Source organism: Camelus dromedarius, chromosome 10 (assembly GCF_036321535.1).
Source record: "Camelus dromedarius isolate mCamDro1 chromosome 10, mCamDro1.pat, whole genome shotgun sequence".
NCBI lineage: Eukaryota > Metazoa > Chordata > Mammalia > Artiodactyla > Camelidae > Camelus > Camelus dromedarius.
Genome location: NC_087445.1, coordinates 69,104,992 through 69,131,163, shown reverse-complemented (window position 1 = coordinate 69,131,163; position 26,172 = coordinate 69,104,992). Strand labels below are relative to the sequence as shown.

The window sequence follows — 26,172 nt, the reverse complement described above, 5'->3', positions numbered from 1 at the left end:
AAGGAGGGACTCTGGTTGCTCACCCGCTACCAGAGCCCCCCTCGCCCCTGGTGCTCTGCACACCGCCTCCCTGTGATCCCACAACCGCCTGCTGTTGGTGTGGTTTCCTCCGCAGCCCTCGTCATCATCCCTCAGGATCTGGCCAATTCATCTGCTCATTCCTGTCTCTGCCCCTGGAAGGCTGGCTCCGTGGGGCAAAGGCCTCACCTGCCTTGCTCACTCCTGAGTCCTTTATGCCTTGGCTGGAGCTGGCCGGCAGGACAGGTGCAATAAACATCGAAGGAAGCAACCCTCCAAAGTGACACATCCCTGGGGAGGCCCCTTGGGGTCTCGCTGGCCCCATGGCCCATCATGTGTGGCCCCAACCCAGACCCTGTAGGTCATTGTAAGAGGGGCCACTTCCCCTCCCGGGGTAGCCATTCCCATCTCAGAGATGAGAACACGCAGGTTAAATTTGCAGTCCTACATTTTGAGCCCATTCTTTGGATAAACTGCCCCTTTATGGCAATGTGAAGAATCCGAAGAATTCGTGATGACTCTCCAGAGGCCAGCACGAAAGCCACAGTTAAGCTGTAGGACCTTCCCAGGGACGGAACCAATAGACGAGGCAGCAGTGGCCAGGTGCACTCCCCCACCCCCAAAACACATCCGCAAAGTGTGTTTCCTCCTCAGGAAGAGGAGAGGAGGGGAAGCCAATGGTGGGCCCTGGAAGTGGGTGGGGAAGGGGGCAGGATACTTCACCTCAGCCTGGTGGGACGGGCCCTCCCTCCTGCTACAGCTCCCACCTTGCCAGTCTGGGGCAGGGGTTTGCCAACACTGGGGACTCTCCCCACCTGGTGGTGACATGAAGACCGGTCTCCAGTTGTTGCTGGATGACTTGCACATAGTAGGTGGACAGAAATGTTTATAGCATTCAGTTTGGGAAGTAGGGGAGGAGCAAGAAACACTGAGAGCCACACTGCAGCAGGAGCAGGCTGCTAACTTTTCCCAAGTGAAAATGCCTCTTCCAGATTTGGACCAGAGCCCAGCATCTGAGAGGGTGGAGCATCAGGTATTTTACTGGGCTGTGTTCTGGAATTCTCCCCACCAGGAATGCCAACAATAGGCCCATAAGCCCTGCAAGAGCCTTGGGAACCCTTGTGTGACCGGCAGTTGAATGCGGGGCCAGGTGGCCTGGGTCACTGGCTGGTGACCTGGGGCTGTTACCCAAACCACCCAGTGCCTCAGTTTCTTCACCTGTAAGTGGGAGGTATAGAAGCATATGTGTGCACAGGGTGGCTGTGAGGGTCCTGTGAGATGGCTGGCTGCACACAGTAGGGGCTCAGTGGCCCCTGTGGTTGTTACTGATCGGCATGGGCGGGGCTGGAGTGAGGAGGTGGCGGGGTTGGAGGGGCCCTGAGTGGCTCTGAGTGGCTCCTCCCCACCTCTGCTCGTGCCCTTCTGTACCGGCCGAGGCCCAGCTCTGTGCCAAAGAAATCCTAACGGGCACCCTCCTGCCAAGAGTGAAAGATGGAACGTGGCCTCGCAACCCTGCTGCCTCCTCCCCTCGGCAAGACAACAGCTGGGCCCACCCTGACTCTAAAGTCTTGAAGCATAATTACCTCCTGTGGCAGATTTGAAGATGCTCTGCCTGGGGACCAGAGCAGGCGGGAGGGCTGGTGGAAGAGAAAGATAATGCTCTTACCAACACCTGCTGGTCTCTGTCAGGTAAGTTCTGTAGTCACAGGAACAAACCTACCTGTATACTGAGTGTCCACCTAAGATGGGCAAGCATGCATTTAGTGAGCACGTACTATGTGCCGGGCATGGTGCAGAACACCTCCCAGGCTCCTGTGAGCAGGTATCACTGCTATCTCCATTTCAGGAGACTGAGGCTCGGAGGGGAGGCAGTGACCTGCTCCAGACCCTACTGCGAGTAATGGCGGGGATCTGAAGCCTGGACTGGGAACTCCACAGCCTACATCCTTCAGCCCGGACCATGTGGCCGCCCAACTCAGATGCCGCCTCTGCTTTTCCTTCAAGACCCCACGACTAGCCAGGCCTCCACTTCCTGCTTCAGCCCCTAAGCCCACCCTATCCCCTAACCATGGGCATCATGGAAAGTGGGCCCCTGTCTTAGTCCCCTCTGTGCCCCCTGAACTGAGGCTTGGACCTGCCCAAAGTAAGCGCTCAGGGCATGCTTGTCGAATGACACGATGAAATGCGCTCAAAACAGCCTGATGCACAAGGGACTTTGTGACCCAGCCACTGCCACGTCTACAGGTGCAGCGGAAATCACACACTCAGAAAAAGGCACCTTTCTTGGCATTTGAAGGAACCACACTTTCTCCTGAAAAGAATGACAGGAAGTCGTGTGTTAGGCACCTACTATGTGTCTGCTGCCCTACTAGCTGCTTAGACAGGTTTATGACTTAGATCTCCTAACAGCTTTGTAAGACAAGGCTTAGTAATCCCACTTTATGAATAAGGGAGTGGAGGCACAGTCACCAGTGTGGGAGCTGGGGCTTGGGCTCTGAGGACGGAGAGCCAGCTGCACTGCTGGTGACGCAGGGCAGGGTCCCTCCGTCCCACGTCGGCATCCCCTGGGACAGTGAAGGGTGGGAGGGTGGGCTCTCTAGGGGTCCTGGCTCTGCTGTTACGGGGCTGCTTCCCCCCAAGACTGGAGTCCCCAGCATGCTCCACCCACCCCAGGATGTTTTCGAGGGGCCAGGCTGCCCAGCTCCACAGCCGCCCAGAAGCTCCCAGAGGATGCAGGCGACCTGCCGGCATCGCTGAGACTCCACTGCACATCTGCATATGCAATGACCCAGATTTGCATTTCCTGTCACAACCCATTCGACCTAATTAGAGGAAAGCTCCGAGGAGGGGGCAGGTTCTGCAGGCAGCAGCGCAGGGGTGAGGGGGCACAGTCCGGGCAGGCTCAGGGGGCTGCCACTGCTCTCACAGGGGTTAGGACTGGGTCCTGTCCCCGGGGGGGCCTCTGCTCAGGTGGTGGTCATGGTGGGACACAGGGCTCCCGGGTGCAGCCGCCTGAGCCAGCAGAGTCTTGACCCCGATTTAACTCAGGGCTCGGAGTAGAAAAGTAAAAGCTGAACTGAGTTCTTGCCCCAACAGGCCAGGCCTCTCCCTGCTGCCACCGTTGAGGCCTTCCTCCCCTCCTGGCTGGGCCCTCTTGCTCCTGCAGCAGAGTGAGGTCACCCATCGTGGGGAATGTTAGAAACGTCGGCCCTGGACTTCCCGGAAGGATTCCAGGAGATACTGGCGAAGGGGTCTGGGGAGCTCTGAACCGCTGGGCAAACGCAGAGCTGCCCCGAACAGCTTGTAGGATGGTGGCTCCAAGAGTCATCATCCTGATGGCCTTTCTGGAAACTGCTCATCTAAGGCTTACCGTTCTGTTATGTCTGGGACCCCACACTCCCTCCTGGGGGAAATAAACACAGCCCCTGGGCACAGGCTGGCAGAGGTGACAGCTACTCTGGCTCTCTCAGTTGAGACACTGACTCTGAGGCCTGGAGGCTTGGTTCAAATCCTGCCTCTGACACTTGTGGGCAAGCCATGTGGGCCTCAGTTTCCTCGTCAGTACAACTGAGATAAACAGTACCCCCTCCAGAGGGTTGACGGGGGTTAAATATGTTACTAAGTGAAAGTCCTTAGAAGAGGGCCCGGCACCTAGGAGATGAACGCTCCATGTTTGTTGTTGTTATTACTATTATTGGCATTGTAGAACGTCTGGAGAATGGAGCAGGGGATGACCTGGGCAGGGTGTGCACAGTGCCCAGCCTGGCGAGGACCTGGCCCAGGGAACCAGCCCAGGGAGTTCTCAACTGTTGTTCTCAACATCCCCATCCCCCTGCCCCTCCCCAACCCTGAGGGTCTGTGCTGGGCATATTTCTAACCGTGGGCTCTTTCGCTATAAAAACTAAAATGAACTTTAAACTCTAAGAATAAGATCAATGACATACCATTTGCTTAACACCCATGATGTTGGCTGCGTGCTGGATATTTAAAGTACACCATCTCACTTAAGTCTTCATAGCCCCATTCCACAGATGAGGAAACCGAGGCTCAGATAAGTCATTCACCCAACATCCCTGGCTAGAGTAAAGCGGTGAGGTGGACGGACCTGCAGCCTCCTGACTTTACTGTCCTCCGTCCAGTCACCCAGGGTTGTTTGCCAAGGGTTTGTGCCAGACAACAGGCTCGTCTCCCTTTCTAGGCTGTGCTGTGGACACCAGACTCCATTTCTGACTACTCACCCCCATTCCCAGTATGGGAGCCCCTTAGTTTTTCCCCCAAAGGTGGAAAAGATTGGGTGGAGGGGCGGGGAGGACGTAGCGGGCCCAGGGAGGACTCACGATCTCAGAGAGGAAGAGCTTCTGGGAGCAACTCCCTGGACCACAGGAGGAATCTGGCAGGACCAGGAGCCAAGGACATGGCTGAGGTCCCTGCATCACCTCTACCCCAATTCCACCCTCCCAACAAATGGGAGGACCAGACCAGACATACAGTAGGGGGAGGGGGTGTTTTGGACCACCCCAGGACACCCCCGCCCCAGAAAGCTCAGAGAAACCCAGTTCTCTTCCCCAAGTCAGATCAAATTAGGCCACAAACGCCCCCCACCCTGTGCTAATTTGAGTTTAAAATGTTTGAACCACCATAAGCCTCAGCATCGACAAATCCTTTTTTTTTTTTAAGCAGGAGCATAAAATTACATGTTAAAAGAATAAAAATGCATTCGCCCAATTAATTTTCTGAAATCTCATTAAAAAATTTAGCCTGACTAAGTCAGACTTCTGACCTGAATTTTAATCATCTTTACACTGGATGGGTCTTTTTTCCCTGATATTTGCAATGCATCATTAATTTTAAGGCAATCGTTTCTATGATTTTAAAAAGCACACTTCATCAGAATGACATTTCCTGTAAATGAATTTCACCTTTAAAGACATCTGACATCGTGTGTAGGGAACTTCTAATGGATTTGGTGTATGTGTATACAGCGATGTGTTTTAAATCTGCATTGCACAAAAGAAGGGCGCCATTTAGAGTCCATGTTGTCAGACTCTGTATGAGGCCAACCCCACTCAGCTCTTCACGATCTGGCTAATTTCATACCCGAAGCCAGTCTTCCCTCCTGCAGACCCAGTGGCCAGAAGGTGCTTGGTGGGGCCACAAGACCTGGAGCTACTCTTCGCTCTGCCCCTCAAGAGTAAAATGGACAAGTTACTACTCATCTGGTTTCTTCTACTGCAAAACAGAGTTCTGAGTAAGATGTCCTTCTCTGAGTTGGTAGGAAGATGAAATGAGGTGCTAAGTGCCAGGCATTGTAATGTTGGCACAACCACCATGATGGTCTCAACTTGGAAGTCGATCTACACTATCTGCACTCAGCTCATGGGAACAGTGAGCAAGATGCCCAAAGCATGGAGACACCCAAAGACAAAATCTAAAATCATCTCAATTGTGGTGACTCCCCCAGGACGAGCCTCACTAACCAAGCTCAGAGAAAGCTGAGCTTACACATATGGATGAGAGAATCTGGAACCAGCTCCAATGGCTCTCTCCTCTTCCTGGAACATCCTCTTCTCCCTTTCATGCCTCAAACTCCTGATCATCGTCAGCCCATGGCACCTCCTTTCTAGAGCTTTCCCTGTTGACCATGATGCCCCGGGCAGAACCAGCCACCCCATTCCCTGGGCTTCCTCTGCATCTGTCCATCCCTCCCTGGGGGCTTCCACCTCTGCACCGTCTTCACCTACTTATGTAGAGGGCTCCCCAGCAGACCCAAGGCAGAAAGGAGACAAGCACTTGCCGAATTTACAGCACTCAGCAAACACTCCTTGAATTTTAATGGCCGTTAGTTAATATTTGGTCATTTAATCTTACCTAACTACCATCATTGCTTTGGGAAGATTTTCATAAAGATTTTGGTCTGTACAATGTAGACCTAAGGACAGCTGTCCCCAACCCCTGCAAAGTTATGCACATTCCTCTCTCTCTGAATAGTACCGAATATAGCTGCATTTGGCACGTCCCAAGCAGGTTTACAAAGACTTTCCAGATGGAAGACACATTAGCCGGGGCTTTCTCAGACGAGAACACCTTTCTCCTTCTTGGAAATTCATGTGGTTCTTAGTGGGTCAGCTGAGCCTTGCCTTTCTTTCCTGATGAAACCGCTTTGAAGCAAATTGGTAAAATCTTAAGCCATGGGGAAATTTTAAGCTCCTTTTCTCAACTCCATGCATTCATTCATTAGAAACCTCAATAAAAGCAACCACGTTCCACTTTCTCAAGTATATATGAAATTCACATATGATTCTCTCCAGTTCGACAACATATTTTCATTTGCTGACGGCACCCAGAGCTAGAAAGCACCTTGAAATGAATAAATTACTAGCCTTGGACACAGAAGGTTAACAAAAGCCAAAGTCTGAGTGTTTGCTAAATTGTTCTTTCTCCACGGAGGGTATTTCCAGCTCTGGGCTCTTTAGCTGTGAAAACCAAAATGATTTCCAAAATATAAGATCAGTGACATACCATTTCATTAACACCCATGATGTTGGATACCATACTGGGTGTTTAAAATATATCATCTTGCTTTCTTTATGGGCCCATCTTACAGATGAGGAAACGGAGGCTCAGTAAGGTCATTTACCCAGTGTCACCTGGCTAGTGAGGGGTGGAGTTGGGAACCAAATCCAGTCTGGTCCAGAGCACAACATTCTTGCCATCATGGAGCCTGGCTCTTTTCTCTAAGGATGATTTCGGGGAAACAGCAATGCCTCCTGCCATAAAGGAAAATGCCTCTGCCGTCAACTTGAGGGGTTTCTATGTCCTGCAACAGGCAAGGTTTGAGCCATGATATCTCCCCAGACAGTGTTTAAACGCCCGTCTCCACGAGACGAGGAGAGAGAGAGAAAATGCCTGACTGTTTTCGTTCCAGCCCGACTTGCAGCAGCCCCAGCGTCAACAGGCTGTGCCCTGGTTCTGCAAACTCGGCCAGATGCTGGCTGGCTGGGGGCATCTTCCCACCAGCCGCCAGCTAACGCCGAGTAATCGTATCTAATTACACTTAACTATGTCATTACCCACTCCAACATGTGCGAGGAGACACCCGGATGTTGCTGCCTCCACCACCGCTGCAGCCCACCACCTCCTCGCCTGCTTCGTGAGATAATTACGGGGCTCTCTGCTCTGCCAAATGAGGCTGTAATTAACCCTAATTGCTCAAAATGCAACTGGCTAATTCTGGGAGATTAATCAAGGGGGACTCAATTGTTAGTGAATGACTTAACATGACAAATTGCTACATTACCCGAGGAGGCCCCAGTGCCCCCAGCCATCGAGGAGATGTCCTAGTGGACCCTGGACCAACAGTGTCCCTGAGCTTTCTAGCTTTCTGGGACCTGTTTCCCCAAACTCCAGCTAGGAAATGCACCCCAGCCAGTAACTGGAACTGAGAGGACAAACAGCATAGATGCCTCTGGACCTTCTGTGTTATACACACACACATACATAGTTTGTCTTAGTTCATATGTCGCCTCGGTGTGAATCTATGGAGGTGTCCTTTCCCTTGGGCTGATGCAGCCCCACACTAGGCAGCATGGCTTGATGAGAGCTCAGGTGCAGGAGAAGAAGCAGACTCATCTGCCTCCTTGGCCAGGCACCTTTGGGCAGTGTATAACCTGTACAACTGTACGCGGCAACCCTGCCCAAGCACGTCAAATATCAGTCCACTAAAAATTCTCCAACAGGACTAGGCAGCCAGAAGCTGTGACAATCCTTCCATGGCCTAGGAAGGTGGCTGTCTCTGAGTCTCCTCTTGAGCTAGGTCTCACAAGCCTGGGACAAAAGCCAACCCTGGACAATTGCTTTTCATCATTCCAGGCTGCCCGTAGGACCCTACAGCATCTGGCCCTGGCCGATCTGCCCAGCCAAGCCTCTGAATGCCACTTCCTCCAGGAAGCCTCTCTGGTCCCCTGGTTCAGATCACATGCCTTGCTGGAGTTCCACTGGTCCCCAGCTTCTTCTGCTTTCTTTCTTATCGTTGTCCCTTGAGATTGTGTGCTCCCTAAGAGCAGATCTGGGTCTGTTCACAACACAGCCGTATCCTGGGTGGGCGCACTGCACACATCTGTAGTTCATGAACTCGGCAGGCACTCACTTGGCCCAGGATGGTGCAATAGGTGTAGGCCCACCCTGGAGGATCCTGTCTAGGAAGAGAGGCAGACCCTGGAACCTGGTATGGAGGCAGCAGAGCTGGGAGTGGGGTGGAACAAGAAGGCTCCCTAGAAGCAGTGGCATTTGGACTGAGGGCCTGGAGGGGGAGTCAAGGAGGGGACCCCACGCCCTGGGAACAGTATGTGCAAAGGTGTGGGGTGTGCATGGAGCTCTGAATTTCTGAAGCCACCTTCAGAAAAGCTGTGAAAGGTTGCCTTGCTCTCCAAGGCTCTGCAGAGAGAGTGCGGCAGGTGTAAGGAAACCAGTGTCCCAAAGCTCTGCTGGTTCTAGACAAAAAGGCTAAAGAGAACCAGAGTATAGTCAGGCCCAGAAAGGAGGAGACTGCCCCAGAGTAAGGAAGCGCATCCTGACCCACGTACACCCTGCCCATTCCCCTGCACCCCCCCTCTCTCCTTGGGGCCTCCACAACTCCTTCAAACCAGTGCTGATCCCTCTGAGATACAGCTGTTCCATTCACATGGAAAACCCAGGAGCAGGACCAGGGGTGGCATCCCCACCGAGAATCTGGCACACAGAATGTGTCTCTGGGTGCTGCTGACTGAAACAAAGGGCTGAATGGTCCAGGAGCGGGCTCTGCTCCCATCACTGGGGGCATTCAAGAAGAGGCTGTCTCGGGGCTGCCGAGAGGCTTCCTCCAGTGGCCGGGACAAAGCAGACTTGGGGATCTGTGTTCCTCGGAGACTCCAACACATAGCAGACAAAGGAAGAGGGCTTACCTGGGTGTCAGGAGGGTGTGCGGGCCCCGGGGTGTGGCAGAGGCTGTTCGGGCTCCCTCCGTGGGGCATGTGGCTGGGCTGTCCTGCCATCCTGCATGCCAGCCTCGCGAGGGCACAGGCTGCAACAGAAAAGGAGGGCTTTCTTATACACAAGCCTGCTGACTTTCTCCTCTAGACGGCCCTCAGACTGAGGAAGTCCCCTCACTTGCCCCATTTTACCGATGTGCAGGCTGAGGTGCCAAGCAGTTAGGTAACTTGCCCACTGTAACCCAACTGGCGGGGCTAGGACTTGACACCCCATGTGACACACCTTCCCTCCATTATGCTATCCCACCTAGGTTTCTAGGTCTATCTGCATTGGATAGAGGGAGAAACTGAGGCTCTGTAAGGGAGAAGTCCAAAGGTGGCCCCCTCACTGCCAGCAAAGGAGGCACCGGTTCAGCTCCATATGCGTCAGGCTCCAAAGCTTGTTCTTCCCACGTTACTGTCCTGTATGCCTGACCCCCATCCCCACCCCCACATAAACCCGCGTTGCCATCCTAGGTAGCCAAGAGAGACCGACCCTGAGTCAGACTGCAAGTAGCAGCTGCAGGAAGGACCCCATGTCCCCATCCTTCCTGGGCCTGGCACACCAGACACTGGGATGGCCAAGGCCATAGGTTCCACTCACAGTCTTGCTCCCCAAGGAGCAGCCCCTTCCACCTCCAGGGCTTGGGGCCCCCAGGAGAGTCAAGGATGCCAGCCCCCCAGTTGCCATAGTAACCTCTGTAGCTGTTCCTGATTAAGCATCCGCCACGTGCCCAGGCCTGAGCTAACGGCCATCTCAGTATCACTCCCAATATCCCTTCTACTGCTGGTGTCACAGGCAGCCTCGGCCGGCCTCCCTAGCAGACAAGTGCCTTTGGGGCAGGACCCAGGCTCAGGCACACAGAAGAAGCCGTATGGCCCGGGATCCTCTTGGATGCAAGAGGAAAAGTGCTCCTCCTCAGGCAGAAAGCCCTCCATTCACCCACAAGCATGGCACCTCAACCTCAGGGTCCAGGGCCAGGCCTGCTGAGGATGAAAGCAGCCAATGCCTGTAAGACAACTGGGAGGTGTGGCCCCTGAGCCAGGCTGCTGCTCCTCCCACCGCCCCGGCTGTTCCGGGGGTGACCCACCCCAAACAGAACCCTGAAGGACTATCCCAGGCTTCTGGAGCAGCTTCATCTGTACCCTCTGGAGCATTAAAGTCCCTGGAGATCCATGACTCAGGGGCACCGACTGTGAAAGCCAGCTCCCCTCCCTCCGGCCAGGACACTCTGAGGTGTAACTCACCGCAGAGACCTGAGTGGGGTCAGTGATTTGGTCTGAGATCACACTCCTGCTCGTCTGCCTCCCCCGCTCCCTCGTGGTTTCCCCCACATGGCTTCGTCTCAAGGTCTGCTCCTGGAGAACCCAACCCAGGGCATCATCTTTCTCCCTAGACGGGCTCTGCCCCTCTCCACCTTTAACCTGGTCATCTGTGCCCCGAGCTGTCCCCACCAGCCCAAGCCTGAGCTGACAGGCTTCCCTTGGCCCAGCGGGTCTGCAGCCCCCACTGCGTGCACCTCCTAAGTGGACACGTGCTCCACACGATCAGGGTGCTCTGGTGGCAGGAAGGGAGCCCACACCTGCGGGACGGTCACTGTCGGTGTCTTGGGGACTTGGTCGCCACTCTTCCTCCCTCCCCACCGAATTTTTTTCCGGTGGTTGTCAGGCCAGCCCTCCCGGGGTCAGGTTTGTCTAGGACACCCTCTGACCTGTCAAAGGGTGGCCACCAAGGCCTGAATCACCTGCTGAGCTTGACCCTCGGCCTCCCCAGCTCTGCCCTCGGAGGCACACCGGTGTCCAGTGCCCCTCCTTCCTCCATGTTCCCAGGGCAGGCCCAGTTCCTCCCTCACACCCCTTTCCTCAGCATCTTGGGATAACACTGCTCTCCAGCACACAAAGTAGATGGCGGAGAGCGAGGCCACATGGCATTACAGGTGTGCCCGTACCTCTGAGGTCTCGCCCCACCTCCATCCCCCTGCCTCTGCCCCAGCACAGGCCTCCCCTCCGCCCGGACCTCTGGGTCCCCCCAGCACCTGCTGCCCTTTTCACCAAGCCCTCCTCCTCCGTGTGGGCCACCAGGGCTACTTCCGGAAATGCAGACGGGACCACAGCCCCTCAGCACCTCCCCACTATCCGTGCCTGGGCTTCTGCACCAGAGTGCACACCCCTCGGGTGATAACAGAGAGGACCTGGGTACGAAAAGCCCCAGGATAAACAGATAAACACGAGCAGCTTCCCGAGGCAGGGATGTTACTCGAGGGGAAAACGTGTGCGACAGTAAACCAGATACAGAGGAATAAAATGTAAAATGCGCATGAATTGTGAGATAAAACCGGAGACTCCTGCAGGCTCTGCAGCGGCTTGGGGCTGCGCCCCCCAGACCCCCCAGGGTGACGTGTTCTCCGTCCTTTGCCCTTAGGGAGACCTCCAGGGGGAGGCTGGAGAACTCTCTCCAGCGAGAAGGTTCGGGCTTCATCTCAGAAGGCACCAGGTGTGGCCCGTGGGCCAGGCCCACGCGTGACGGGCTCCCCCGCCCACCTGCTCCCAGGCCACTTGGACAGGAAACCTCGTCCGGCCTCACCCAGCCTCTTGGGGCCAGTGGGCCTGGGTTTGTATCCTGACCCCGTCACTCTCCATCTGGGACCTTGGGCAAGTCACACTGGCAGAGACCTAGTAGGCATTTGCAAATGTTGTTCCCCATGTCCCCACGTGGCATCCCACATCTGTGCCCAGTGGCAGCGGCCTGCAGGCTCTCAGGAGCTCACCCCATTCCTCACACAGGGCCACTGGGGCAAAGCAAGGGGGGCCCTGGCCTCACCAGAAGTAACAGTAATATTAATGATAAGCCAACAACTGTGTGCCCTTTGTATGCTGGGCCCTGCTGATACACTTGACCTCTAATAGCCCATCTCATTTTAACAACTGCACGAGACCGGTTCTGTTGCTGTTCCACTTTACAGACAAGGAAACCAAAGCAGAGGGAGGTTAAGAGCTTTGCCCAGATCACACGGCTCACAGGTAGTGGTGCCAGGCCTTGAACCTGGGACGGCATCTTTGCCCAAAACCCCTGCATTGCACTCCTCTCAGGCTCTTCCCAGCAACACATTATCTTCCTTTCCAGCGGCTCCCCACTGAGCCAGCTCTCTCCACTCAAGGACAGGGTGGCACGGAGTGGGTAGGGGTGATCCCAGGGTCTGTGGGCCACCAGGGGCCACCCCCCGTCCACAGGAGCTCACAGACGGAAGCCCCAGAGCCCTCTCCCTTGGGGATGGCACGAGAAGATACAGCACCACTGTCCACACACCTTGTCTGCCAACTCCCTCGGCCTTTGGTAAATTACTGTTCCTAAGAGCGGTTCTGCCCTGAACCTAACAGAGGGAGGAAGGCAGTGAGGGTTCTCTGAGGCGTTGAGTGGCCAGCTCTCTCCCACTCATCCTGGGCTGTCAGACCAATTTTAAAGCTGAGGAATCAGACTCAGAGAGCGGAGACTCAAGGTCACGTTGAGAGTAAGCTACAGAGGGGAGATCTGAACCCAGCCCTCACCACCTACAGAGCCCCTCTGGGGGCCAAGACAGCCACTGCCTCTTGGGACACTCCAGGGGGATTGGCCTTCAAAGAATTTACATTGTGTTTGTCTGAACCTCTACAGAAAGCCAACCCCTCGACCCTGGAAATTCCTACCAGAAGCCCCTTTTTAAGGGATCCAGATGCAAAAAGACCAAAGAAAAGGGATTTGGAAGGACGAGACACGGAGAGTAGGGAAAAGACCCTTTGCACACAGGGCACATCCGGGTAACACGGGGAGCTGCCTGTCCCCATTGCTCCTGCCAAGTTGCAGAACAATGGGACCCCGGTTGCCAAGCCCAAGTCAGGGGCCAAAAATCCATGGAATGTGAGACCCGGAGCCGCAGGCCATGCTGAGCGCCACCTCAAAGGGGGCCTTTCTTCTGCAGCGAGCAAGGGCCCTGCATTTACAAGGCGCCGGGGACACACAGTGTGGCTTCCCAGCCCAGGTCCCACGCATGTGCCTGTCTGCCAGGCGGCTGGGGACCAGACAGGACAAGCCCAGGGAGTAAGGCCTAGGGCTGTTTGGGAACCCAACTGCCTGGGTTCAAACCCTGGCTCTGCTTCCTTCAACCATGCAGTGTCTCAGTCTCCTCATCTGGAAAATGGGGCTAATAGTAAGATGTACCTTTCAGGATCACTGAGAAGATTAAGTGTGTTAACAGATGCAAACCCCTGAGAACAGAGCCCGGCACATGTGGAGGACCCCCTGAGTCTTTAGCTGCTATCAGCGTCATCACCACTAATCAGCACTGGGCAGTGGAGGAGGGGCTGCCTCCATGTGACAAACATAGGACCTGGGGCTCAGAGAGGGGCTGGGACTTGCCCAAGGTCACACAGCTGGTAAAAGACAGAGCTGGGGCTGCTGAACTGCAATCACGCTCTGTCTACTCCACTGCATGGCCTCTTTGGGGTGGCTCTGGAACAAACACCCTCTTCATCGCTTAAGGGAACCGCGGCCGCCTATGCAAAGACCCCTGACATGCTCCTCCTGCTCTGGCCTTCGACAAGGCTCTTACCAATGTGGGGCATGTCCCTAGAGAGACATGAGGCCTTGGGTTTAATCTGGGCACTTCCTGGAAGGGATCGGCTCCCAACTGGGCTGGACTGTGAGGTTTCTGACCAAGACTGTTAACTGGCATTTGCCTCCCAATTTCTAAAACTTTATCCAAAGGAAAGCATGTCCCTCCTTTGCCTCTTGCCAAATACCACACTTCGTGGAGGCTGGCGGCTCACTGAAGCCCTACCCTCCCAGTGAGAGATGATCGAAGACACCAGGAAGGCTCAGGCCCAAGACCCGGCTTGGGGCAGATCTGGGGGACTGAGTGCAAGATCTGTGTGGGTGTAAGTATCTGTCTCCTCCTCACCTTTTCTGCACGTGTGTGTGCATGTGGTCAGGCTTTGAGCCCAGCCACATTCTCAGTCCGTCCACTGGGGCAGGGGCGTCACTGCCCCTGGTTTGGGGGTGGAGCCGGCTGCTGTGACTCCCAGGCTGATGGGAGACCTTGGAAGCTCGGCCTCACCTGGACGCCGTACCTGTGCCAGTTTCTCTGGGGAAGGCCCCTTGTCAGTCCTTCCGGCTGAGTGAACAGCTTCACAGGGGGTTTTCCCAAAGTAGGAAACCATCCCGGTGACTTCACACCCTCCCCCACACACGGAATGAGTGACCCAACACCAGGGCAGGCACCAGGGGCTATTTCTGCTTGTCCACCAGGCTCCTGGCGACAGAAGCTTAGGATAGATGCCCATGGCCTGGGGTCTTCAGCCAGCCGGGAGAGGAGAGGTGTCACAGGCCGGCACGGCCCAACACGCCCCTGCACAGACGGAAAGCTGGGGTCCAGTAGGAGACCAGGCAGCTCACAGGCTGGCCACTGGGGAGGTCAAGGCCGGACCGGCTTCAGCCTCTGCCAACATCCATGTCAAGCACCTCCTCAAGCTGAGTTGTCTGACATTTCCCAAGAATCCCAAGATGTGCCATTGCCCCCATTGTGCAGATGAGGAAACCAAGGCTCCAAGGGAAAACGTGACTTGCCAAAGTAAGTCCACGCAGCAGAGAGAACCGCCATTTGAGCCTGATCCTCAGACCAGGGAGGCTGTGACTAACTAGAGAAAGAGAGGCCACTGACATGTCCCAGCACAGGGCCTGGGGCAGCATGGAACAGCCTGGCCATGCGGACTGGCTGGCAGGGAGGACCTCATAAGAGCCCAACACTAGCGGAGCGTGCACGCCTCGCTCCTCTTTACAGCCACCCGAGGTGGGGGCTGCTGTCATCCACGTGGTGCAGAGGGGGAACCGAAAGTTCAGAAGGATTAAGTGACCGGCCCAAGGTCACCCAGCAGGCAGTAGGCAGAACTGACACTTGAAACCAAGTCTGACTCCCCTACTCCCAGACCTCCTTGGAGAGTGAGTGAGAGAGTGAGTGAATCAGTGAATTCTGGCCCAGAGGTGTGGCTCTGGTTGCTGAGCCCTTCCCCCACCCCAGCCCCCCTTCTCTTCTGGTCTCAGGATAAGCAGACGTTGCCCATTCATCACTTGACAGGAAGCAGCCAGATCTCAGGCCAGAGTCATGGGAGCCTGGGAGCTGCGGGGGACGTGCCGCAGATGGTGTCTGGCTTCCTGACTGGTCCTGTGTCCCCTCACCCCCACCCCCAAAGCCACACATGCTACTCAGATTCCGCGGCTCCATGACCAGCAGGAGCTTGGCTTCTCTAAGACATGTGCAGCCCCTGGGAGGGTAGTGCAGCCTGTGTAGAGAGGTCCCTAGTCCCCTCCTCCGGGCAGCGGGGCCTGCAGAATCTGGAGTCCAGCGGCTAAGGGGCAATGTGGTGCCCACCTAGCCAGGGGGCCCTTCTTCCCACTCAGCTCACCTCCCTGGCACCCTCAACCCCATTCTCTTCTGGCTTGCCTCTCCTCAACTCACCACTATCTCTCTCTAGCCTGGAGCCTCTCTTCAGACCCCAACCACCAAAAGTCAAAGGCACTGAAGACTCACCTGCCCAAACCCAGCTTCTGCCTGCTCTTTGCTGGGTCCTCATCTCAGCGACGGGGTCTCCTGTCTGCCCAGGGACCCGGCAGGAACCTGGGCTCATGGCAGAGACGCCTTACCCTCTTCACAGCGCACGTCTGGGCTTCATCCAGTCCAGCAAGTCTCCACTTATCCAGAATCCCTGCCCTCTGCTGGCCTGGCCCCTGCTCAGTGGGGTCCCTGTAGTCGTCTCCCACCTGATGACCTGAACTCCAGCCCACCATGGGAAGGTCCCCCCAGCAAGACACAAATCCCAATCTGTCACTCCCCACCCAAAGCTCCTCAGGAAAAGGCCCAAACGCCAGAGGAAAGCATCCTAAACTCTGTGCACCTGGCGCTGGCCTGCCCTCCTGCAACCCCACCTCATCCCAGGCCAAGCCCCTGCACGTGAGGGCCCCACCACACAGCACCCTGGCCCCTCCAGGCCTTCCCACCTACCAGCCTCTGCCTGGAACTTACAACCTCTCATGGGGCAAAGTCCCTCTCATGGGTCGGGTCCTAACCAGGCTCGGCACTTCTCCCAGGGTCCTGGGAAAGCCCCGTCCCGTCCCAGAGCCTCATTTTCCTCATCAATGAAGAGAAAACAGCTGGACCCCATAGGGTGGGCACCCATGGGCAGTCAGCTGGTACCAAGCACCAGCACCTCTCCCCCATCTAACAGCATCCATACGGGCTTCTCCCCTAAAGTCCGGCTGTCTGCGTACAAACTGCTTCCTTTGTCACCCGCTCCTCCTCCTCTGCTGGCCTTTCAAGGCGGGGACTGATCTGAGCAATCATCTCTAAACCACCAGTGCCTCGCCCGGGGCCTGGCATAAAACTGGCGCCCAGTGGGGAGCTGGTTGAGTAAACTTCTGACCAGTTGGTGGAGGGGGGCTCCTCCCACCCCCCTGATGCCGGGGAACAAGAAATATCTGTCTCCACACTCAGATCCTCCAGGTCTCTGATCAGGCAGTGATCACCAGGCCATTCAGGGCTTCCTGGAGCCTTTTTAAAGCTGAGGAGGCTCCAGATCACCTTTCACTTTCTCCTTCTTGGGTAATAAAACCCAATTCTGGAAGAAAAACAAATGTAGGAGCTGTAAACATCTCTCAGTTAAAGGAGCGGTGAGGCATTTGGTTTCTGTCCGGGAAGGCCTTTGGGCCCAGGACCTGGGGAAGGCGGCCCCGTCCACCGGCTCTGGGAAGAAGGTCTGAGCACTTGCTCTGTGCCAGGCAGTCACATGCGGCATGACGCCTGCGCTGCCCTCTTACAGACAAGGAACCAAGGCGCAGAGAAGTGAATCGGCCTGCTGAGCCCGTGCAGCTGGCAAACGGCAGGCAGCTGCGTTCCAATTCAGATGTGACTCTCCAAAGTCTGGGTTTTAATCTCATTTGCCTGAGGCAATCCTTGGAGACCACTAGGGAGTCAGGGAAGCTGTGGTCTCACTCTGCTAGGAGCCCCAGACCCCTTAGGCAGGGCCACAATCCCAAGGACCCCTGCCCTCCAGGCAAATGAACTTGTTCTCTCCTAAAGGTCTTGGCAGGCTCTGCTTTTCCTGCCTGGAATGAACTGCCTCCTGGCAAGCCTGGATATCCCTCATGCCCCAACCCGAAGCACCTCCTCCAGGCAGCCCTCCTGGACTCCCCCAGTCAGTGACTCCCAAGCTCCATTGCCCTGGTCTCTGTGCTGTCACTGCCTGCTCACGTTTTCCTCTCCCACAAATGGAGATTTCCTCGAGGGCAGAGACCAAATTACTCACCCTGTGGCCCCAGCAAGCTGCAGATGCAAAGGGCTGCTGACCCAATAGGTAATATGTAATAGGGACCAAGAGGCAAATATGTAATAGGGGCCAAGAGGGAGAAGCCTGGGGCCCCAGGCTAGCTCATCCCTGGGGCTGCTGGGGAGAGCCTGGAGTGTAAGGGAAGGGACAATTTCAGAGCACAAACTCCTCTATTCCCATATCCTGTCTCAGATCACAGCTACTGTCCTGCCAACCAATAGGTGAAGGAGGAAACCCAGCTGGGCAGCCCCAGGGGGATGGGGGCCCTCAGTGTTGCAAAAAGCCTGCCCCAGGCCCCGGGAGGACATCCCAGCCCCACCCAGCGGCTTCTACATGGGGGAAGTTCTTGAACCCCTGGCCTTCCCTGATTTTCTCTTCTGTCCTCTTTTTAAGGCTTGAAAGGATGGCTATCCCGGCAGGAGAAACTTCTGTGGAGAACTCACTGCTCAGACATCGGGAAGGAGCCCAGGCAGCCATAACCACCCCGGGGAGATAAGAATTACTTTTCCTGCTTCCCTTGTAACCTCAGGAATTCTGGCAAAGCCCAGGATCACCCAGTGTGAAACCAGAACCCCCCCTCAACCTGGGCAGTGGCAAAGGTCGTGCCAGGCTGATGGCACTGGCCCACTGGCAGCCCGCATCAGGCAGGTGGTCAGGTGGGCAGTGGTGACAGAGGTGCAGCCAAGGTCAGGTGCTTTGTAAGCCCAGGCCCTGGAGGTCTCTTGGGCCTGCCTCCTTGTCATTTGCTGGGCACACTCTCGAGAGCAAAGGCAGTAGCCCCAAGTGGCAAGAAAGGGTGAGGGGTTCCCCACAGCAGGTGGCAGGGCAAAGGCCGGTACCTTGCAAAGTGGCTCCTGAGAAGCTCGGGGGAAGGTCTGCTCAGCTCGGGGTTGAGGGTAGATGCACGCGTGGTGCCGGGACCTCCGGGGATCTGGGTGGCCTCTCTGTGCCAGGGCTGGTGAAGGAAGAGGGCCGGCCCTGCCTCTGTACGGGACTTCCCCTGCCCAAGACTCTGGTCCCCCGCCACTGCCAAAAGGAAACTCCCCCACCACACTGCTCCAAAAATAGCTCCGGCTGCCACCTCTGTGGTGAAAGGAACTTGTCGCTGCTGCCAGGGAGCCCGCCAGGGAGCCCGCTGCTCACCAGGGACAGGAACCTGATGGCAGTGGCCACAGGACAGTCTTGGAGAGAGCGTGAGTGTGCCCCGAGCCAGGGGGCTTGGAATGCAGAGTCCACTCTGGGCTTGCCCAGTCCTGGCCCCCACGTTGCCCTCCAGGAAACGGAGGCAGGAGGGCAAGAGGCTTGCCCTGGGCCATGAACAAAGCAATAGGTGCCTGGCCAGGACCTACCTCCTAAACCCATTCCACACCCACACTGTCAGGCAAAGGAATCCGCCCTCCAGGCTCCATCAACCCCTCACCCCCAACCTAGAATCCAGAGGCTGACAGCAGACTCAGAAACTTTCTTGCTGGCCCTTTAAAAGCTTAACCCTTTCTAGTCTCTCTTTTGTAAGCTGAGCCCAAAATATTTGTTGCAGAGATGAGACCCTTGGTAGACTGTAGCTCTGGGTTCAAGTCCTGGCTCTGGTGCATCCCAGCTGTATGTCCTCAGTGTTCCCACGGGTAAAACAGGGACATGAATAGTATGCAGCCCCCCCCGGGGGGGGGCTATGGAGGGTTCCATGACATTTACGTGAATCAAAAGTGCTTAGCTCTGGGCCTTACGCATCATAGACCCCCAATCAACGGAGTTACTGTTACTATTACTACTACATCCTTACTCTGCCCCAGGCTCTCCAAAACAAGGCTGTGGATCCAGGAACTGAGGACTCACAGTGTTCCCGCCTTCCCTTCCTTCCACATGCCCTTCCAGCTACTGCCTCTATTCAGGGCCCGTGCTGATGACCAGTGATCGCAAGACAACCCAATGGAAACCCCCTGGCTCTCCCGGGGTCACAGGCGAGAACCCAGCAACACAGGGACAGAGATATCCACAAGTCAGGAAAGAGCATGAAAAGTGCCCCCAAGAAAAGGACAGACGGCCAGGCAAGGTCATGGACAGCGTCTTACAAGAGGTGCAGTCTGGGGTGGCCTAGAAGGATGGGCGGAATTAGCACCGGAGGGGAAGGGAATTCTGGCTGAGGACACGTGGGATCAAAGGCGTGGAGGCTGGCGGACCTGCGGGTATGTGGGGGAAATCAGGGAAGCCTCAGGGCAGCCCCAGCCCTCCAGCTCCGAAACGAGCTCCCGTGGTCGGCACCTGCGTCCTCCTCCAGAACAGGAGCCAGCTCCACCCCAGGCAAACCACCCCCCGCGCCCCATCTGCAGCTCGACCGCTGGGACTGACACGGGCATATGGCAGCTGAGGCCCCGGAGGACACACCGAGCCAGATCCTGGCACCGGGGCTCGGCCACCTGCCAGCGCACCTTCCCCGCCAGCCGGGCCCAACTGTCGGGCATATGCCAGGTGCCGGCCCCCTGGGTGGCTGTGGCTGGGCCCAGGCCAGCCGTCCACAGGCCTGCGGGTGGACTCCCCGCCCAGGCCCTGGTGCACAACCCGGCGAGGTGGGCGGCATCAGCCTCGACCCACAGCAGAGGCTCCAGACGGCCCAGTTGGGCCCCCCGAGTTGGGCACTTTTTGCCCAACTACTGTTTTTCTTCCGCTTCTGGCCTCCGGTCTGCTGGAGAGGAATTCCCTCGGGGGCCCCCACCAAGGACATGGCAGCACCCAGGGAAAGCACAGATTCATGGAGCCTTCCTCTTTCTCCTGGCGGGGCAGTGAGAAATCAGCCTTGGCTCTGATCAGCCTCTGTGCCCTTTGCACACGTGTTCACTGCCGGTCCCTCCACGCCTATCCACTTGGGACACAGAAGAGAGGGCGGAGCAGTGCTGAGGGGCACAGACGGGCTCACAGTCCCATCAGTCCCCGGACTCTCAGGGCCTCCCAACTCACCACGAGCCTCCAGCACAACCTCGACACGGCTGGCTGAGCATGGCTCAGCGTCTCCTCTACTCGGCCCTGCCACCCCACGTGGAGTTACAGGCCAGCACATAACCTCAGCTTCCCTGGCCACACCACTGTGGCCCCAGAGCTTCCTGAGTCAAGTTCCCCCCAGGGTCTGCTCTGATTCCAAGTCAGGCCATTTTTAACTCATTGAGGGTGAATTCTGCCCTGAGCCGCAGCACGAGTGGCTTGGTGGCCTGGGACTCATAGGGCCAAGGTCTCTCAAAGGGCCACATGGCCTTGGGAAAGTCATGGCCTGTCTCCAGGCCTCAGTTTCCTGACCTGCAACATGAGTGTGTCAGACTCTGTAGTTGTAAGAGGGCTGTTCTTGTGCTGACACTTTTTATGAGGCTGATGGAGGATTTGCAACTTGCTGGCGCGCCCTGAAACTGAGCTCTGGGAAGCCCGTATCTAATCGTGTGCTCATGTCTGGGAGGAAAACCAGAACTTCTGGGCCTGGAATTGTTCAGGGATGCTCTCTCTGGCCTTGGAAGACTTTGCGCTCCCCCCCAGCCCCCTGCACACTGCCCACACTCTCAGTAAGCCGCAGTCACGTGGAGGCATGGCTTAGATCCCTCCTGGCTCCCAGACACACGGCCATGGAGGTGCGATACATAACTGCGGGGCTCACACACTGAGCACCCCTTTAGTGCCAGGCGCAGGGCCAGATCCTTGAGGGGTGTTGACAGCTCGTGAGCTCATAAAGCGACCCTACAAAGCTGACAATGCCTCCATTTGACAGATGAGAAAAGTGAGGCTAGAATGGTCAAATGACTCACAGAAGGCATCCCAGCTGGAGAGAGGCAGAGCCTGGATGGAAATGTAGGCCTGAGTCATTTGCTCGCCTGGATGTTCTCTGCACTGTACAGACTGGACTCCTGCCCTCCGGGAAGGAGCAAACAGGGTCATAGCCGCGGGACCAGACCAAAGTGCTTAAGTGCATCACAGAATCAAAGAAGGGGCCACTGATTCCAACCTGGGCCAATCAAGAGGCTGCAGGGAGGTGGTGGCCCTTGATCTGGGACCCGAGGGCCAGAGAGTGAGGTAAGGCAGCTCACAGGCCCTGGAGTCAGACAACCCCAAGTTCAGATCCTGCAAGGCCTCTGTCCAGCCACAGGCTCAGGCCTGCGGCCACCTCTCCGCAATTGCCCCCTCTGCAAACAGGGGGCTGCGTAGGCCCCACCTAATGGGGCTGTTATGAGGACTGAGTGGAGGACATGCAGGCAGAATGCCAGCAGCCCAGGACTACCAGGATTGGATGCAGACAAGAGCTCCACAGTGCAGCTGCCACTGCTATTCTGATTACCATTATCATCATAAAATACCAGCGCTCATTCAAAAGTAATATCCCCGTGACAAAGACTGCTGGCAACTCACTCTTTGAAACAATTATCCCAATAAGGCTGGTCTTCATTCTCCAGGGGACCCCAGTCTTGTGGCCAACCAGGCCCCTGGGCCTGGGAACGTGGGAGGAGGTGACCACGGCCACGGCCTCTGGGGATCTCCCCTTTTTGGGAGGATGGGAGAGGCCACACGGGCTCCTGCTGCATTCATTCTCCCAGAAGCTGGAAGTGATGGCAAAGCATTTTCCAAAGTTACCAGGACGATGAACCTGAGCCGCCCCCTCCCCCCACCATCTCAATAAAATAAATCTTGGCCCGCGGCTGGCGAGAGATCCTATATATTTACATGACGATCGTGCCTCATGATCACTGGGCTCGCGGTTCCAGCAGGCAGCGTGTGGCAGGGATGACAGTGGTCCTAGGAGACTCACTATTTTCCGGCGACTTTTATTGTCCATTATATCCTGGCGTTTACAGGGCTCTGCTCCGGGCCTGGCAGGAATATCGCACGCAGTGGGGTTGGCAGGCCTTAATATTCCAGTCTCGATGTTGCAGATTCGTCTTTGAGTCTCATCCATCCTACCCCCTTCTCTGTGTTATATGGAGACTCCCAGGAACTCCAGGGGCTCTGGAGGGAGAGGGCTGGGGCATCCAGAAGCACAGGAATGCCCACCCAAACCAGTCCGTGGGGTGCCTGGTTCCAGTCCTCGGTCCCAGGCCAGGGGACACTGGTAACTCAGTGGCCTTCCTTGGGCATGTGAGGAGCTGTGCAAAGCAGAGGGCTGCACGGGTGCACAGGAGCCACTGCTCCTGGCTCATGCGGGCTGCTTTGCTAAACTCTCAGATACTCTGAGACAGCTGTCATGTGGGTTGCCTGCGATCAGGCTCGGTAGGAACGTTTACACCATGGAGGTTGACAAATGCTACAAATCAAGGCTTTGTACAAATCCCTCTCACTCCCACCCCACCACCCCTCTGCCCCGGGACCTGTTTGTTAAACCCCAGCACAGCCCAGGGAGGAGATTGTGTGTGACCTCAGGTAAGCTGCTTCATTTTTTGAGCCTCAGCTTTCTTATCTGTCAAACGGGACATACCTAAACTCCTGGGGTTGTTGTGAAGATTATAGCACCTTATGGTGTTTCCTGGGTGATGCTTGGTACACAGCAGGTGCTTAATAAATGATACCTATTGTCATTCATTGATTCAACACTCACCGAGCACCTACTCTGTACCAGACACTATTGGACTGACAGGGATACAGAAATGCCCAGGGGATGACAAATATCAAATTCTTCACATCTGGACAGTTCTTGATTGCCTGCAGAGGGGTTTTTACACACACCGTCTTACGAAGCCTCATGATAACTCTTAGAGATTGGGCAGAGCAGGAATGAGGCCCATTTTTGAGATGAGGAAATAGGGGCTCAGGGCTGAGCATGACTTGCCTGAGGTCGCTGCCAGGGCCTAGCAAGACAGGGCTCAGCCCTGAGTCCACTCCACGCCGACCATGGCACCCATCTCTGAATTCCCAGGCCCAGCTGGGCTGGCCCCCTGATGGTGCCAGGAGGACCCAGGGCAAGGGGACGCTTGGTCTAGGGTCCTGGGTTCTAGTCTTGGCTCCACGGTCCTTCTCCTGGACCCTAGGCTCCCCATCAGAAGGCTGAGAGGGCTGCACTCAGGAAGTTGCTGGCCCTAATGGGTGAGGGTCTGCCTCCAGGTTTCCTGGCTTGGTCAAATGTCCCTCTGTCCCCCACAGCCAGGGAGGACTTTGGATATATTAACATCTCTTGTGCCCCAGCTGAAGCACAGAAGACCCTGTGCCTCCTGGACAAGAAGAAGAGCACAGTGAGCTGGGGCTCCCATCTGCCTAGTTTGGGCTTTGCTATCTCACCCTGCTGGCAGGGCTCAGGGATTCACCCTCTAGGTTGGCTGCCTCCAGAGCTCACGGCTGGGGAGCCCAGCAGGCTGCTGGGTTCTGATGCCTGGAGGGCCTGCAGACGGGAACAGTCCTGGCTGCCTGGCCTCAGCCCAGAGGGCTTGAGGAGTGTTTAGCTGAAACAGGAGAGCGAGAAAAGTACAGACAACTCTAGTGACTCAAATAACCTTTGAAAGTAGGAGGTGGGCGGAAGCGGGCAGCATTTCTGGTGGGTTTCACCTCACTTCCTAGAAGGATGCGTCACTGGCTTTAGTTGAGTCAGCACTCAGCCGACCGTCAAAGCAGACCTGCGCTCTGGGTGACACGTCTCAGCTCGCCTGTCCCCAAAGCAATTACAGGCTGGCAGGCAGGGACCCTTCTCCTTTCACAGGTGGGGAAACTGAGGCCCAGAAAGGGGGTGGGGGGTTGGTTCAGGGACACACAGCAGGACCTAAATCTTCAAACTCCTTTGCCAGAAGGTTAATTTTTCTCTTTGGGGAGATGGGAAAGGAGAGACCCTCTAGAGCTTTAAAAGCAAAACAGGGAGGAAAAAAGAACTAGCAGTTGAATGGAATTGCAACAAGGCCCCCAGCCAGCCTGAAGAGGTCTCCGAAATTCTCTACAGTCTGAATTCTTGTGGGCTGAGGGGTCACGCGATTTCCTCTGCAGAAGGCAGAGTTGAAACAGTCTGACTGAGGGGGAAGGAGGAGGAGGGAAGTGTCCACGAGACTAGGAATCATGAGTTTCTGCCTGGCTGCTCCAATGACTTGCTGGGTGACCACAGACGAGTCCCTTGCCCCCTCTAGGCCTCAGTTTACCCTTGTTTATTTACTATGCACTGAGCCCTGTTTTAATGCACTTAAGTGATGTTAACCTACCCACCCCTTAGAGCACATAACTATCTCTATTTGATACAAGGGGAAAACTGAGGCATTAAAAGGTCAGGCATGCTGTCCAGCATAGGTGGAAAAACTGGGGTTTGAAGCCAGGTAGCGTGGCTCCAGAATCCATGCTCCAACCACCGGGCCACAAGGCCCTCCAGCCAGCAGCAGGCGGATCTCCAGAGTCCTTCCTGCTCTTAGGGGCTTTGCATCTGTGGCTTGGATGCCAGCAGGCCTGTTTCTAGGGACCCAAACCATCCTTCTTAACTCCGCTGCTGCTCTGAGCCGCTACCTGGTCCGGGAACTCCAATTCCTTCCCTTTGCTCAGCAGCCTTTCTAACCACAGCCCGGGAGACCCTCGGGAAACTCCCAGGTCATGGCAGCCATCAACCCACCTCTTTGAGCCTCGCTGGGAGCCACGAGTCCAAGCAGGAAGGGAAGACCCCGCTCTAATGTCCATTTCGGAGTTTTACACTCAGGTCGGCCTCTGGGACTGCAGGAGGGAGACTGCCATTCAGACATCCAAGAAAGAGACAGAAAAAAACCATCTATTCATTGCCAGACAGACCCGCTCTGTGGAAATGATGCTACCGACGCGACAAGCAGCCCAGCTGTGCAAGAGATTCCCGAAAAGCCTGACCTGGGAACATCCACGTGGAAGGCTCAAAGGCTTGGGTGGTCACCAAGCTTATAAAATCCACCTGGAGGCTCAACCGTGAAATTCCTGAGGGAATAAGTTTCTGACCCAAAACCTCGGCTTGTCTTCCAAAACAAAATTCTTCAGACAACAGACGTTTTTTGACTTCAACAAGCAGACTGCTGATCTCCATTTCACTCTGATCTCTAGAGTATGGAATACTCACAGTAAGAACGTGCTCCCACCCCTTGCCATGCACTGGGCCGCATATTTGGGTTCACTTGCTGGGTGGGTGTTACTATCCCCATTTTGCAGACAGGGAGACTGAGGCTCAGAGAGGCGCTGATTTGCACCGCTGGGGGATGGCAAAGGTGGAATTTGAAATCCAGTGACCGTCTGGAGTTGGGGGTGAACCCCAGTGGAACCTGCTGTCCACAACATGAAGAGGAGCTCCAGCCAGACATGGAAGCGCAGAGAGAGTTCTGTAGGGTGGGTGCACACAGCGTCTGGATGCACACATGCTTCCCTCCGTTCATGGGAAGAATTCCAGCAGAGGGACAGGTGCAGAGTTGGCCCAACGGCAGTTAGAATCACTTCCTTAGTCCCGCCTTTCCAAAGACCCTGGAATCCCTTAACTGGGGATGTTGCACTGAACACCCAGAAAATCTCCCAAGTTGTGTTCATATCATCCCATCAAAGGCAGATGATTGTTAAACAGACACTCGTGCAGTCGCTACCACATTACTGTTCTATTTCTGGGAGCAGAAGAAACACTGAATCCACTCATCTGAGGTCTCCTATCTCACCAGAGACCTCAGAAAACCCCCTAAGAATCCACCAGTCCACATCCTGTACTTGAAAGCAGGAAGACCAGAAACAGGCTTGGAACAGAGATGTGATGTGTCCAAGGACATTCAATCGTTTGTTCAATTGACCAACACATCCTAGGACCAGTCTCCATCCTCAGTGAGGCTCCTTGTTTAGAGAGAGGAGTCTCATAAACCAACACCTGCAACCC

The 26,172-nt window shown here is 55.8% G+C and overlaps 1 protein-coding gene across 3 annotated transcripts in view; it reads right to left on the bottom strand.

Moving 5' to 3' along the window:
- NEK6 (NIMA related kinase 6) overlaps positions 1-26,172 on the bottom strand; it is an 82,985-nt gene that overhangs the window by 32,506 nt on the left and 24,307 nt on the right. For 2 of the 3 annotated variants that reach the window (XM_010984355.3, XM_064490504.1), the window contains exon 2: positions 8,958-9,076. In XM_010984355.3, the coding sequence (XP_010982657.1) occupies positions 8,958-9,047 (90 nt within the window). In that variant the 5' untranslated portion in view covers positions 9,048-9,076. Of the gene's footprint in view, positions 1-8,957; positions 9,077-18,214; positions 18,338-26,172 lie in introns of those variants that run through there. The other variant, XM_010984356.3, reaches the window with a different exon arrangement.